This window comes from Salvelinus alpinus, chromosome 10 (genome assembly GCF_045679555.1).
Source record: "Salvelinus alpinus chromosome 10, SLU_Salpinus.1, whole genome shotgun sequence".
NCBI classification, from domain to species: domain Eukaryota; kingdom Metazoa; phylum Chordata; class Actinopteri; order Salmoniformes; family Salmonidae; genus Salvelinus; species Salvelinus alpinus.
Genome location: NC_092095.1, coordinates 4130793 through 4148404, shown reverse-complemented (window position 1 = coordinate 4148404; position 17612 = coordinate 4130793). Strand labels below are relative to the sequence as shown.

Here is a 17612-nt window from a genome sequence, read left to right as displayed (position 1 = left end):
TATCAGCATGTTAAATGTGCAACCAGAGGGAAAAACTCTAGACCACCTTTACTGCACACACAGAGACACATACAAAGCTCTCCCCTGCCCTCCATTTGGCTAATCTGACCATAATTATATACTCCTGATTCATGCTTACAAGCAAAAACTAAAGCAGGAAGTACCAGTGACTCACTCAATATGGAAGTGGTCAGATGAGGTAGATGCTACGCTACGGGACTGTTTTGCTAGAACAGACTGGAATATGTTCCGGGATTGATCCAATGGCATTGAGGAGTATACTACCTCAGTCATCGGATTCATAAATAAGTGCATCGACGACGTCGCCCCCACAGTGACCGTACGTACCTATCCCATTACAGGCAACATCCTCATTGAGCTAAAGGCTAGAGCTGCTGCTTTCAAGCAGCGGGACACTAATCCCGACACATAAGAAATCCCGCTATGCTCTCAGACGAACGACCAAACAAGCAAAGCATCAATACAGGATTAAGATTGAATCCTACTACACCGCCTCTGAAGCTCGTCGGATGTGGCAGGGCTTGAAAACTATTATGGACTACAAAGGGAAACCCAGCCGCGAGCTGCCCAGTGACGCGAGCCTACCAGACAAGCTAAATGCCTTTTATGCTCGCTTCGAGGCAAGCAACACTGAAGCATGCATGAGAGCAACAGCTGTTCTGGAAGACTGTGTGATAACGCTCTGGGTAGCCGATGTGAACAAAACCTGAAAACAGGTCAACATTCACAAAGCCGCTGGGCCAGACGGATTACCAGGACGTGTACTCAAAGCATGCATGGACCAACTGTCAAGTGTCTTCACTGACATTTTCAACCTCTCCCTGACCGAGTCTGTAATACCTACATGTTTCAAGCAGACCACCAAAGTCCCTGTGCCCAAGGAAGTGAAGGTAACCTGCCTAAATGATTACCGCCCCAAAGCACTCACGTTGGTAGCCATGAAGTGCTTTGAAAAGCTGGTCATGGCTCACATAAGCAGCATCCTCCCAGATACACTAGACCCACTCCAATTCGCATATTGCCCCAACAGATCCACAGATGACGAAATCTCAATCGCACTCCACACTGCCCTTTCCTGACGACATAACAGTGGTAGGTCTGATCACCGACAATGATGAGACAGCCTATAGGGAGGAGGTCAGAGACCTGGCCGTGTGGTGCCAGGACAACAACCTCTCCCTCAACGATGAGACAGCCTATAGGGAGGAGGTCAGAGACCTGGCCGTGTGGTGCCAGGACAACAACCTCTCCCTCAACGATGAGACAGCCTATAGGGAGGAGGTCAGAGACCTGGCAGTGTGGTGCCAGGACAACAACCTCTCCCTCAATGTGAGCAAGACAAAGGAGCTGATCGTGGACTACTGGAAAAGGCGGGCCGAACAGGCCCCCATTAACATCAACGGGGCTGTAGTGGAGCGGGTCGAGAGTTTCAAGTTCCTTGGTGTCCAAATCACCAACAACTGGGATGGTCCAAACACACCAAGACAGTCGTTAAGAGTGCACGACAACACCTTTTCCCCCTCAGGAGACTGAAAAGATGTTGCATGGGTCCCCAGATGCTCAAACAGCTCTACAGCTGCACCATCGAGAGCATCCTAACCGGTTGCATCACCGCCTGGTATGGCAATTGCTTGGCATCTGACCGTAAGGCGCTGCAGAGGGTAGTACGTACATCACTGGGGCCAAGCTTCCTGCCATCCAGGACCTATATACTCGGAAGTGTCAGAGGAAAGCCCAAAAAATTGAGAGAGACTCCAGTCACCCAAGTCAAAGACTCTGCTACCGCACGGCAAGCGGTACCGGAGCGCCAAGTCTAGGACCAAAAGGCTCCTGAACAGCTTTTACCCCCAAGCCATAAGACTGCTGAACAGTTAATCAAATGGCCACTGGACTATTTACATTGACCCCCCCTCCCTCCATTTGTTTTGTACACTGCTCTTACTTGCTGTATATTATCTGAGCATAATCACTACCTCCATGTACAAATTACCTTGACTAACCTGTACCCCTGCACATTGACTCGGTACCGGTACCCCCTGTATATAGCCTCATTACTAACCTGTACCCCTGCACATTGACTCGGTACCGGTACCCCCTGTATATAGCCTCATTACTAACCTGTACCCCTGCACATTGACTCGGTACCGGTACCCCCTATATATAGCCTCATTACTAACCTGTACCCCTGCACATTGACTCGGTACCGGTACCCCCTGTATATAGCCTCATTACTAACCTGTACCCCTGCACATTGACTCGGTACCGGTACCCCCTGTATATAGCCTCATTACTAACCTGTACCCCTGCACATTGACTCGGTACCGGTACCCCCTGTATATAGCCTCATTACTAACCTGTACCCCTGCACATTGACTCGGTACCGGTACCCCCTGTATATAGCCTCATTACTAACCTGTACCCCTGCACATTGACTCGGTACCGGTACCCCCTGTATATAGCCTCATTACTAACCTGTACCCCTGCACATTGACTCGGTACCGGTACCCCCTGTATATAGCCTCCACATTGACTCGGTACCGGTACCCCCTGTATATAGCCTCTGTATTGTTATTTTATTGTGTCACTTTTTATAATTTTTTACTTTAGTTTATTTGGTAAATATTTTCTCAACTCTTTCTTGAACTGCACTGTTGGTTAAGGGCTTGTAAGGAAGCATTTCACGGTAAGGTCTACACTTGTTGTATTCGGCGCATGTGAAAAATAAAGTTTGATTTGATTTGAGAAGTGTTTGAAATACAGACATGTTCAACAAGATGTATTAGAATGATGGAACGCGGAGGTTGGTACAATTAACAAACAAACAAACACACACACACACACACACACACACACACACACACACACACACACACACACACACACACACACACACACACACACACACACACACACACACACACACACACACACCCCCCCCCCCCCCCCCACAGACACGGGCTGTGTACTTACAGATCCTGGGGAGCAGTTGTCAACCTCTCCGAGCTGGTACAGAACCACATCCTTCGTAAACACAGCGATGGCCTTCAAGATGAATGACACAAACAGGTGCATGTGGATGTAGTTCCTAGTGCAGTGGAGTTTCCTAGGGGAGACACACACCACATGTGGATGTAGTTCCTAGTGCAGTGGAGTTTCCTAGGGGAGACACACACCACATGTGGATGTAGTTCCTAGTGCAGTGGAGTTTCCTAGGGGAGACACACACCACATGTGGATGTAGTTCCTAGTGCAGTGGAGTTTCCTAGGGGAGACACACACCACATGTGGATGTAGTTCCGAGTGCAGTGGAGTTTCCTAGGGGAGACACACACCACATGTTACATCCAGCGTGACCAAAGAACTTCCACTGTCTTTGGAATTGAGAAATGGAGAAAGAATGACCACTAATTGATGAATGACTGAAATACTAATGAAACCTTTTGGTTCTCTGACACTGTGGAGGGATACGGAGGGAGAACAAAGCATTTAACCACCATGACAATGGAAAAGGATTTCTAAAGGTTTAATCGAAAACACATTGAGATACTGAAACATGTGGATTTATAAATGACCTTTCAGCCAACAGCTTCATCAGAAGCTTTAGTATCTCACAGTCGGAAGGTCTGTAGTGTGTAATGACTGGAACACAGATGACCCAAAGCAGAGTGCTGCTTAGTAATATAGAGTATACTGTACTCTATATCATCCACTGCATCTTGCCATCTTTATGTAATACATGTATCACTAGCCACTTTAAAACTATGCACTTTTATGTTTACATACCCTACATTACTCATCTCATATGTACATACTGTACTCTATACCATCTACTGCATCTTGCCTATGCCGTTCTGTACCATCACTCATTCATATATCTTTATGTACATATTCGTTATCCCTTTACACTTGTGTGTATAAGGTAGTAGTTGTGGAATTGTTAGGTTAGATTACTTGTTAGATATTACTGCATGGTCGGAACTAGAAAGAACAAGCATTTCGCTACACTCGCATTAACATCTGCTAACCATGTGTATGTGACAAATAACATCTGCTAACCATGTGTATGTGACCATTAACATCTGCTAACCATGTGTATGTGACCAATAACATCTGCTAACCATGTGTATGTGACCAATAACATCTGCTAACCATGTGTATGTGACCAATAACATCTGCTAACCATGTGTATGTGACAAATAACATCTGCTAACCATGTGTATGTGACAAATAACATCTGCTAACCATGTGTATGTGACCAATAACATCTGCCAACCATGTGTATGTGACCAATAACATCTGCTAACCATGTGTATGTGACCAATAACATCTGCTAACCATGTGTATGTGACCAATAACATATGCTAACCATGTGTATGTGACCAATAACATCTGCTAACCATGTGTATGTGACCAATAACATCTGCTAACCATGTGTATGTGACCAATAACATCTGCTAACCATGTGTATGTGACAAATAACATCTGCTAACCATGTGTATGTGACCAATAACATCTGCTAACCATGTGTATGTGACAAATAACATCTGCTAACCATGTGTATGTGACCAATAACATCTGCTAACCATGTGTATGTGACAAATAACATCTGCTAACCATGTGTATGTGACCAATAACATCTGCTAACCATGTGTATGTGACAAATAACATTTGATTTGATTTAATGATGAATGAGGATAGGCACCCTATTCCTTATAGGACCTGGTCTAAAGTAGTGCACTACATAGGGAATAGGGCTCTGGTCTAAAGTAGTGCACTACATAGGGAATAGGGCTCTGGTCTAAAGTAGTGCACTACATAGGGAATAGGGCTCTGGTCTAAAGTAGTGCACTACATAGGGAATAGGGCTCTGGTCTAAAGTAGTGCACTATATAGGGAATAGGGCCCTGGTCTAAAGTATTGCACTATATAGGGAATAGGGCCCTGGTCTAAAGTAGTGCACTACATAGGGAATAGGGCTCTGGTCTAAAGTAGTGCACTACATAGGGAATAGGGCTCTGGTCTAAAGTAGTGTTCTATATAGGGAATAGGGCCCTGGTCTAAAGTAGTGCACTACATAGGGAATAGGGCTCTGGTCTAAAGTAGTGCACTATATAGGGAATAGGGTCCTGGTCTAAAGTAGTGCACTATATATGGAATAGGGTCCTGGTCTAAAGTAGTGCACTATATATGGAATAGGGTCCTGGTCTAAAGTAGTGCACTATATAGGGAATAGGGCCCTGGTCTAAAGTAGTGCACTATATAGGGAATAGGGTCCTGGTCTAAAGTAGTGCACTATATAGGGAATAGGGCCCTGGTCTAAAGTAGTGCACTATATAGGGAATAGGGTCCTGGTCTAAAGTAGTGCACTATATAGGGAATAGGGCCCTGGTCTAAAGTAGTGCACGATATAGGGAATAGGGTCCTGGTCAACAGTAGTGCACTATATAGGGAATAGGGCCCTGGTCAACAGTAGTGCACGATATAGGGAATAGGGTCCTGGTCAACAGTAGTGCACTATATAGGGAATAGGGTCCTGGTCTAAAGTAGTGCACTATATAGGGAATAGGGCCCTGGTCTAAAGTAGTGCACGATATAGGGAATAGGGTCCTGGTCAACAGTAGTGTTCTACATATGGAATAGGGCTCTGGTCTAAAGTAGTGCACTATAGAGGGAATAGGACCCTGGTCTAAAGTAGTGCACTACATAGGGAATAGGGCCCTGGTCTAAAGTAGTGTTCTATATAGGGAATAGGGCCCTGGTCTAAAGTAGTGCACTACATAGGGAATAGGGCCCTGGTCTAAAGTAGTGTTCTATATAGGGAATAGGGCCCTGGTCTAAAGTAGTGTTCTATATAGGGAATAGGGCCCTGGTCTAAAGTAGTGCACTACATAGGGAATAGGGCCCTGGTCTAAAGTAGTGCACTATATAGGGAATAGGGCTCTGGTCTAAAGTAGTGCACTATATAGGGAATAGGGCCCTGGTCAACAGTAGTGCACTATATAGGGAATAGGGCCCTGGTCAACAGTAGTGCACTATATAGGGAATAGGGCCCTGGTCAACAGTAGTGCACTATATAGGGAATAGGGCCCTGGTCAACAGTAGTGCACTATATAGGGAGACACCTTAGTGTTCCTACAGGCCTTTCCTCTAACACCCTGAATGAGTCAACTGGAAGCTGGGGATGATTAGGTGACCATGATGGTATGAGGGCCAGATTGGGAATTTATTCAGGACACCAGGGTTAACACCCCTACAATACATACCATGTGATCTTTAGTGACCACAGCGAGTCATGACACCCGTTTAACGTCCCGTCTGAAAGGCGACACCGTTCACAGCGTTACATCCCTAATCATTATTGTTTTAGACCAGAGGAAAGAGTGCCTCCTACTGGCCCTCCAACACCCAGCAGCATCTGCTCTCCCATCCAGGGACTGACCCTGCTTAGCTTCAGAGGCAAGCCAGCAGTGGGATGCAGGGTAGTATGCTGCTGGCTAACATCTGTAGCCATGAAATGCTTTGAAAGGCTGGTCATGGCTCACATCAACACCATCATCCCAGACACCCTGGACCCACTCCAATTCGCATAGCACACTAATATAATAATAATAATATAATAATATAAACAGATGACGCAATCTCAAATGCACCCCACACTGCCCTCTCCTACCTGGACAAGAGGATCATCTACGTGAGAATGCTGTTCATTGACTACAGCTCAGCGTTCAACACCATAGTGCCCTCCAAGCTCATCACTAAGCTAAGGACCCTGGGACTAAACACCTCCCTCTGCAACTGGATCCTGGACTTCCTGACGAGCCGTCCCCAGGTGGTGAGGGTAGGCAACAACACATCCACCCGGGTGGCCCTCAACACAGGGGCCCCTCAGGGGTGCGTGCTTAGTCCCCTCCGGTACTCCCTGTTCACCCACGACTGCGTGGCCAAGTACAACTCTTAAACCATCATTAAGTTTGCAGACGACATGACGAGTGGTAGTCCTGATCACTGACAACGATGATACAGCCTATAGGGAGGAGGTCAGAGACCTGGCAGTGTGGTGCCAGGCATCAGCAAGACAAAGGAGCTGACCGTGGACTGCAGGAAACGGAGGGCCGAGCACGCCACCATTCACATCGACGGGGCTGCAGTGGAGCGGGTCAAGAGCTTCAAGTTCCTCGGTGTCCACTAAGGATTAATCATTATCTATCCTGTTGTCTAGTCACTTTACCCTTACCTGCAGTATACTGCTGCTACTGTCTATTATCTATCCTGTTTTCTAGTCATGTTACCCCTAGCTATATATACATAGCTATCTCAATTACCTGGTACCCCTGCAGATCGACTCGGTATTGGTACTCCCTGTATATATCCATGTTATTACCTGGTACCCTTGCAAATGGACTCGGTACTGGTACTCCCTGTATATATCCATGTTATTACCTGGTACCCTTGCAAATGGACTCGGTACTGGTACTCCCTGTATATATCCATGTTATTACCTGGTACCCCTGCACATGGACTCGTTATTGGTACTCCCTGTATATAGCCATGTTATATTCTACTCTCTGTATATAGCCATGTTATTTTATACTCCCTGTATATAGCCATGTTATTTTATACTCCCTGTATATAGCCATGTTATTTTATTCTCCCTGTATATAGCCATGTTATTTTATACTCCCTGTATATAGCCATGTTATTTTATTCTCCCTGTATATAGCCATGTTATTTTATACTCCCTGTATATAGCCATGTTATTTTATTCTTCCTGTATATAGCCATGTTATTTTATACTCCCTGTATATAGCCATGTTATTTTATTCTCCCTGTATATAGCCATGTTATTTTATTCTCCCTGTATATAGCCATGTTATTTTATACTCCCTGTATATAGCCATGTTATTTTATTCTCCCTGTATATAGCCATGTTATTTTATACTCCCTGTATATAGCCATGTTCTTTTATTCTCCCTGTATATAGCCATGTTATTTTATTCTCCCTGTATATAGCCATGTTATTTTATACTCCCTGTATATAGCCATGTTCTTTTATTCTCCCTGTATATAGCCATGTTATTTTATTCTCCCTGTATATAGCCATGTTATTTTATTCTCCCTGTATATAGCCATGTTATTTTATTCTCCCTGTATATAGCCATGTTATTTTATTCTCTCTGTATATAGCCATGTTATTATATTCTCCCTGTATATAGCCATGTTCTTTTATTCTTCCTGTATATAGCCATGTTATCTTACACTCCCTATAATGATGAAAATATCTCAAAAACCAAGAGAGGAATTACTAAAAACTTAACCAAAGAAGAAAAACAATGCAATTGTCTTTTGCACTAAGTACACCAATGGTTCAGAGAAAATGAAAGCAATCCTGAAAAAGCACTGGCATATTTTGCAATCAGACAACAACAGAAAATCGCACACCTTTTCAAGGAACCCTCACTGGTGGTCTATAAGCGTGGTTGCAATATTGGAGATAGTTTGGTGAGATCTGACCTGCCCCCTGAGCTACTCAGACACTATAGGAGATAGTTTGGTGAGATCTGACCTGCCCCCTGAGCTCACTCAGACACTATAGGAGATATCTTGGTGAGATCTGACCTGCCCCCTGAACCACTCAGACACTATAGGAGATATCTTGGTGAGATCTGACCTGCCCCCTGACCCCACTCAGACACTATAGGAGATATCTTGGTGAGATCTGACCTGCCCCCTGACCCCACTCAGACACTATAGGAGATATCTTGGTGAGATCTGACCTGCCCCCTGAGCCACTCAGACACTATAGGAGATAGTTTGGTGAGATCTGACCTGCCCCCTGACCCCACTCAGACACTATAGGAGATATCTTGGTGAGATCTGACCTGCCCCCTGACCCCACTCAGACACTATAGGAGATATCTTGGTGAGATCTGACCTGCCCCCTGAGCTACTCAGACACTATAGGAGATATCTTGGTGAGATCTGACCTGCCCCCTGACCCCACTCAGACACTATAGGAGATATCTTGGTGAGATCTGACCTGCCCCCTGACCCCACTCAGACACTATAGGAGATATCTTGGTGAGATCTGACCTGCCCCCTGAGCTACTCAGACACTATAGGAGATATCTTGGTGAGATCTGACCTGCCCCCTGACCCCACTCAGACACTATAGGAGATATCTTGGTGAGATCTGACCTGCCCCCTGACCCCACTCAGACACTATAGGAGATATCTTGGTGAGATCTGACCTGCCCCCTGACCCCACTCAGACACTATAGGAGATATCTTGGTGAGATCTGACCTGCCCCCTGAGCTACTCAGACACTATAGGAGATATCTTGGTGAGATCTGACCTGCCCCCTGACCCCACTCAGACACTATAGGAGATAGCTTGGTGAGATCTGACCTGCCCCCTGACCCCACTCAGACACTATAGGAGATAGCTTGGTGAGATCTGACCTGCCCCCTGAGCTACTCAGACACTATAGGAGATAGTTTGGTGAGATCTGACCTGCCCCCTGACCCCACTCAGACACTATAGGAGATAGCTTGGTGAGATCTGACCTGCCCCCTGACCCCACTCAGACACTATAGGAGATATCTTGGTGAGATCTGACCTGCCCTCTGAGCTACTCAGACACTATAGGAGATATCTTGGTGAGATCTGACCTGCCCCCTGAGCTACTCAGACACTATAGGAGATATCTTGGTGAGATCTGACCTGCCCCCTGACCCCACTCAGACACTATAGGAGATAGCTTGGTGAGATCTGACCTGCCCCCTGACCCCACTCAGACACTATAGGAGATAGCTTGGTGAGATCTGACCTGCCCCCTGAGCTACTCAGACACTATAGGAGATAGTTTGGTGAGATCTGACCTGCCCCCTGACCCCACTCAGACACTATAGGAGATAGCTTGGTGAGATCTGACCTGCCCCCTGACCCCACTCAGACACTATAGGAGATATCTTGGTGAGATCTGACCTGCCCTCTGAGCTACTCAGACACTATAGGAGATATCTTGGTGAGATCTGACCTGCCCCCTGAGCTACTCAGACACTATAGGAGATATCTTGGTGAGATCTGACCTGCCCCCTGAACCACTCAGACACTATAGGAGATATCTTGGTGAGATCTGACCTGCCCCCTGACCCCACTCAGACACTATAGGAGATATCTTGGTGAGATCTGACCTGCCCCCTGACCCCACTCAGACACTATAGGAGATATCTTGGTGAGATCTGACCTGCCCCCTGAGCTACTCAGACACTATAGGAGATATCTTGGTGAGATCTGACCTGCCCCCTGACCCCACTCAGATACTATAGGAGATATCTTGGTGAGATCTGACCTGCCCCCTGACCCCACTCAGATACTATAGGAGATATCTTGGTGAGATCTGACCTGCCCCCTGACCCCACTCAGACACTATAGGAGATATCTTGGTGAGATCTGACCTGCCCCCTGAGCTACTCAGACACTATAGGAGATATCTTGGTGAGATCTGACCTGCCCCCTGACCCCACTCAGATACTATAGGAGATATCTTGGTGAGATCTGACCTGCCCCCTGAGCTACTCAGACACTATAGGAGATATCTTGGTGAGATCTGACCTGCCCCCTGACCCCACTCAGAGACTATAGGAGATATCTTGGTGAGATCTGACCTGCCCCCTGAGCTACTCAGACACTATAGGAGATAGTTTGGTGAGATCTGACCTGCCCCCTGAGCTACTCAGACACTATAGGAGATATCTTGGTGAGATCTGACCTGCCCCCTGAGCTACTCAGACACTATAGGAGATATCTTGGTGAGATCTGACCTGCCCCCTGACCCCACTCAGACACTATAGGAGATAGTTTGGTGAGATCTGACCTGCCCCCTGAGCTACTCAGACACTATAGGAGATAGTTTGGTGAGATCTGACCTGCCCCCTGAGCTACTCAGACACTATAGGAGATATCTTGGTGAGATCTGACCTGCCCCCTGAGCTACTCAGACACTATAGGAGATATCTTGGTGAGATCTGACCTGCCCCCTGAACCACTCAGACACTATAGGAGATAGTTTGGTGAGATCTGACCTGCCCCCTGAGCTACTCAGACACTATAGGAGATAGCTTGGTGAGATCTGACCTATCCCCTGACCCCACTCAGATACTATAGGAGATAGTTTGGTGAGATCTGACCTGCCCCCTGAGCTACTCAGACACTATAGGAGATATCTTGGTGAGATCTGACCTGCCCCCTGACCCCACTCAGATACTATAGGAGATATCTTGGTGAGATCTGACCTGCCCCCTGACCCCACTCAGACACTATAGGAGATATCTTGGTGAGATCTGACCTGCCCCCTGACCCCACTCAGACACTATAGGAGATAGTTTGGTGAGATCTGACCTGCCCCCTGAGCTACTCAGACACTATAGGAGATATCTTGGTGAGATCTGACCTGCCCCCTGACCCCACTCAGACACTATAGGAGATATCTTGGTGAGATCTGACCTGCCCCCTGAGCTACTCAGACACTATAGGAGATATCTTGGTGAGATCTGACCTGCCCCCTGAGTCGACTCAGACACTATAGGAGATATCTTGGTGAGATCTGACCTGCCCCCTGACCCCACTCAGACACTATAGGAGATAGTTTGGTGAGATCTGACCTGCCCCCTGAGCTACTCAGACACTATAGGAGATATCTTGGTGAGATCTGACCTGCCCTCTGAGGTACTCAGACACTATAGGAGATATCTTGGTGAGATCTGACCTGCCCCCTGACCCCACTCAGACACTATAGGAGATATCTTGGTGAGATCTGACCTGCCCCCTGAGCTACTCAGACACTATAGGAGATATCTTGGTGAGATCTGACCTGCCCCCTGACCCCACTCAGACACTATAGGAGATATCTTGGTGAGATCTGACCTGCCCCCTGACCCCACTCAGACACTATAGGAGATATCTTGGTGAGATCTGACCTGCCCCCTGACCCCACTCAGACACTATAGGAGATATCTTGGTGAGATCTGACCTGCCCCCTGAGCTACTCAGACACTATAGGAGATATCTTGATGAGATCTGACCTGCCCCCTGAACCCACTCAGACACTATAGGAGATATCTTGGTGAGATCTGACCTGCCCTCTGACCCCACTCAGACACTATAGGAGATATCTTGGTGAGATCTGACCTGCCCTCTGACCCCACTCAGACACTATAGGAGATATCTTGGTGAGATCTGACCTGCCCCCTGACCCCACTCAGACACTATAGGAGATATCTTGGTGAGATCTGACCTGCCCCCTGAGCTACTCAGACACTATAGGAGATATCTTGGTGAGATCTGACCTGCCCCCTGACCCCACTCAGACACTATAGGAGATATCTTGGTGAGATCTGACCTGCCCCCTGACCCACTCAGACACTATAGGAGATATCTTGGTGAGATCTGACCTGCCCCCTGAGTCGACTCAGACACTATAGGAGATAGTTTGGTGAGATCTGACCTGCCCCCTGACCCCACTCAGACACTATAGGAGATAGTTTGGTGAGATCTGACCTGCCCCCTGACCCCACTCAGACACTATAGGACATATCTTGGTGAGATCTGACCTGCCCCCTGACCCCACTCAGACACTATAGGAGATAGCTTGGTGAGATCTGACTTGCCCCCTGACTCGACTCAGACACTATAGGAGATATCTTGGTGAGATCTGACCTGCCCCCTGACCCCACTCAGACACTATAGGAGATAGTTTGGTGAGATCTGACCTGCCCCCTGACCCCACTCAGACACTATAGGAGATATCTTGGTGAGATCTGACCTGCCCCCTGACCCCACTCAGACACTATAGGAGATAGTTTGGTGAGATCTGACCTGCCCCCTGACCCCACTCAGACACTATAGGAGATATCTTGGTGAGATCTGACTTGCCCCCTGAGTCGACTCAGACACTATAGGAGATAGTTTGGTGAGATCTGACCTGCCCCCTGACCCCACTCAGACACTATAGGAGATATCTTGGTGAGATCTGACCTGCCCCCTGAGCTACTCAGACACTATAGGAGATATCTTGGTGAGATCTGACCTGCCCCCTGACCCCACTCAGACACTATAGGAGATATCTTGGTGAGATCTGACCTGCCCCCTGAGCCACTCAGACACTATAGGAGATAGTTTGGTGAGATCTGACCTGCCCCCTGAGCCACTCAGACACTATAGGAGATAGTTTGGTGAGATCTGACCTGCCCCCTGACCCCACTCAGACACTATAGGAGATATCTTGGTGAGATCTGACCTGCCCCCTGACCCCAATCAGACACTATAGGAGATATCTTGGTGAGATCTGACCTGCCCCCTGAGCTACTCAGACACTATAGGAGATATCTTGGTGAGATCTGACCTGCCCCCTGACCCCACTCAGACACTATAGGAGATATCTTGGTGAGATCTGACCTGCCCCCTGACCCCACTCAGACACTATAGGAGATATCTTGGTGAGATCTGACCTGCCCCCTGACCCCACTCAGACACTATAGGAGATATCTTGGTGAGATCTGACCTGCCCCCTGACCCCACTCAGACACTATAGGAGATATCTTGGTGAGATCTGACCTGCCCCCTGACCCCACTCAGACACTATAGGAGATATCTTGGTGAGATCTGACCTGCCCCCTGAGCTACTCAGACACTATAGGAGATATCTTGGTGAGATCTGACCTGCCCCCTGACCCCACTCAGACACTATAGGAGATAGCTTGGTGAGATCTGACCTGCCCCCTGACCCCACTCAGACACTATAGGAGATAGCTTGGTGAGATCTGACCTGCCCCCTGAGCTACTCAGACACTATAGGAGATAGTCTTGGTGAGATCTGACCTGCCCCCTGACCCCACTCAGACACTATAGGAGATAGCTTGGTGAGATCTGACCTGCCCCCTGACCCCACTCAGACACTATAGGAGATATCTTGGTGAGATCTGACCTGCCCTCTGAGCTACTCAGACACTATAGGAGATATCTTGGTGAGATCTGACCTGCCCCCTGAGCTACTCAGACACTATAGGAGATATCTTGGTGAGATCTGACCTGCCCCCTGAACCACTCAGACACTATAGGAGATATCTTGGTGAGATCTGACCTGCCCCCTGACCCCACTCAGACACTATAGGAGATATCTTGGTGAGATCTGACCTGCCCCCTGACCCCACTCAGACACTATAGGAGATATCTTGGTGAGATCTGACCTGCCCCCTGAGCTACTCAGACACTATAGGAGATATCTTGGTGAGATCTGACCTGCCCCCTGACCCCACTCAGATACTATAGGAGATATCTTGGTGAGATCTGACCTGCCCCCTGACCCCACTCAGATACTATAGGAGATATCTTGGTGAGATCTGACCTGCCCCCTGACCCCACTCAGACACTATAGGAGATATCTTGGTGAGATCTGACCTGCCCCCTGAGCTACTCAGACACTATAGGAGATATCTTGGTGAGATCTGACCTGCCCCCTGACCCCACTCAGATACTATAGGAGATATCTTGGTGAGATCTGACCTGCCCCCTGAGCTACTCAGACACTATAGGAGATATCTTGGTGAGATCTGACCTGCCCCCTGACCCCACTCAGACACTATAGGAGATATCTTGGTGAGATCTGACCTGCCCCCTGAGCTACTCAGACACTATAGGAGATATCTTGGTGAGATCTGACCTGCCCCCTGACCCCACTCAGAGACTATAGGAGATATCTTGGTGAGATCTGACCTGCCCCCTGAGCTACTCAGACACTATAGGAGATAGTTTGGTGAGATCTGACCTGCCCCCTGAGCTACTCAGACACTATAGGAGATATCTTGGTGAGATCTGACCTGCCCCCTGACCCCACTCAGACACTATAGGAGATAGTTTGGTGAGATCTGACCTGCCCCCTGAGCTACTCAGACACTATAGGAGATAGTTTGGTGAGATCTGACCTGCCCCCTGAGCTACTCAGACACTATAGGAGATAGCTTGGTGAGATCTGACCTGCCCCCTGAGCTACTCAGACACTATAGGAGATAGCTTGGTGAGATCTGACCTGCCCCCTGAGCTACTCAGACACTATAGGAGATAGCTTGGTGAGATCTGACCTATCCCCTGACCCCACTCAGATACTATAGGAGATAGTTTGGTGAGATCTGACCTGCCCCCTGAGCTACTCAGACACTATAGGAGATATCTTGGTGAGATCTGACCTGCCCCCTGACCCCACTCAGATACTATAGGAGATATCTTGTTGAGATCTGACCTGCCCCCTGACCCCACTCAGACACTATAGGAGATATCTTGGTGAGATCTGACCTGCCCCTGACCCCACTCAGACACTATAGGAGATAGTTTGGTGAGATCTGACCTGCCCCCTGAGCTACTCAGACACTATAGGAGATATCTTGGTGAGATCTGACCTGCCCCCTGACCCCACTCAGACACTATAGGAGATATCTTGGTGAGATCTGACCTGCCCCCTGAGCTACTCAGACACTATAGGAGATATCTTGGTGAGATCTGACCTGCCCCCTGAGTCGACTCAGACACTATAGGAGATATCTTGGTGAGATCTGACCTGCCCCCTGACCCCACTCAGACACTATAGGAGATAGTTTGGTGAGATCTGACCTGCCCCCTGAGCTACTCAGACACTATAGGAGATATATTGGTGAGATCTGACCTGCCCTCTGAGCTACTCAGACACTATAGGAGATATCTTGGTGAGATCTGACCTGCCCCCTGACCCCACTCAGACACTATAGGAGATATCTTGGTGAGATCTGACCTGCCCCCTGAGCTACTCAGACACTATAGGAGATATCTTGGTGAGATCTGACCTGCCCCCTGACCCCACTCAGACACTATAGGAGATATCTTGGTGAGATCTGACCTGCCCCCTGACCCCACTCAGACACTATAGGATATATCTTGGTGAGATCTGACCTGCCCCCTGACCCCACTCAGACACTATAGGAGATATCTTGGTGAGATCTGACCTGCCCCCTGAGCTACTCAGACACTATAGGAGATATCTTGATGAGATCTGACCTGCCCCCTGACCCCACTCAGACACTATAGGAGATATCTTGGTGAGATCTGACCTGCCCTCTGACCCCACTCAGACACTATAGGAGATATCTTGGTGAGATCTGACCTGCCCTCTGACCCCACTCAGACACTATAGGAGATATCTTGGTGAGATCTGACCTGCCCCCTGACCCCACTCAGACACTATAGGAGATATCTTGGTGAGATCTGACCTGCCCCCTGAGCTACTCAGACACTATAGGAGATATCTTGGTGAGATCTGACCTGCCCCCTGACCCCACTCAGACACTATAGGAGATATCTTGGTGAGATCTGACCTGCCCCCTGACCCACTCAGACACTATAGGATATATCTTGGTGAGATCTGACCTGCCCCCTGAGTCGACTCAGACACTATAGGAGATAGTTTGGTGAGATCTGACCTGCCCCCTGACCCCACTCAGACACTATAGGAGATAGTTTGGTGAGATCTGACCTGCCCCCTGACCCCACTCAGACACTATAGGAGATATCTTGGTGAGATCTGACCTGCCCCCTGACCCCACTCAGACACTATAGGAGATAGCTTGGTGAGATCTGACTTGCCCCCTGAGTCGACTCAGACACTATAGGAGATATCTTGGTGAGATCTGACTTGCCCCCTGAGTCGACTCAGACACTATAGGAGATAGTTTGGTGAGATCTGACCTGCCCCCTGAGCTACTCAGACACTATAGGAGATATCTTGGTGAGATCTGACCTGCCCCCTGACCCCACTCAGACACTATAGGAGATAGTTTGGTGAGATCTGACCTGCCCCCTGAGCTACTCAGACACTATAGGAGATATCTTGGTGAGATCTGACCTGCCCCCTGACCCCACTCAGACACTATAGGAGATATCTTGGTGAGATCTGACCTGCCCCCTGAACCACTCAGACACTATAGGAGATATCTTGGTGAGATCTGACCTGCCCCCTGACCCCACTCAGACACTATAGGAGATAGCTTGGTGAGATCTGACCTGCCCCCTGAGCCACTCAGACACTATAGGAGATAGTTTGGTGAGATCTGACCTGCCCCCTGACCCCACTCAGACACTATAGGAGATATCTTGGTGAGATCTGACCTGCCCCCTGACCCCACTCAGACACTATAGGAGATATCTTGGTGAGATCTGACCTGCCCCCTGAGCTACTCAGACACTATAGGAGATATCTTGGTGAGATCTGACCTGCCCCCTGAGCTACTCAGACACTATAGGAGATATCTTGGTGAGATCTGACCTGCCCCCTGAGCTACTCAGACACTATAGGAGATATCTTGGTGAGATCTGACCTGCCCCCTGAGCTACTCAGACACTATAGGAGATATCTTGGTGAGATCTGACCTGCCCCCTGACCCCACTCAGATACTATAGGAGATATCTTGGTGAGATCTGACCTGCCCCCTGACCCCACTCAGATACTATAGGAGATATCTTGGTGAGATCTGACCTGCCCCCTGACCCCACTCAGACACTATAGGAG

At 48.2% G+C, this 17612-nt stretch overlaps 1 protein-coding gene across 1 annotated transcript in view; it reads right to left on the bottom strand.

Moving 5' to 3' along the window:
* vipr1b (vasoactive intestinal peptide receptor 1b) overlaps positions 1-17612 on the bottom strand; it is a 209113-nt gene that overhangs the window by 42524 nt on the left and 148977 nt on the right. Inside the window, exon 4 of the mRNA XM_071327928.1 lies at positions 2992-3124. Within this exon, the coding sequence (XP_071184029.1) occupies positions 2992-3124 (133 nt within the window). The remainder of the gene's footprint in view (positions 1-2991; positions 3125-17612) is intronic.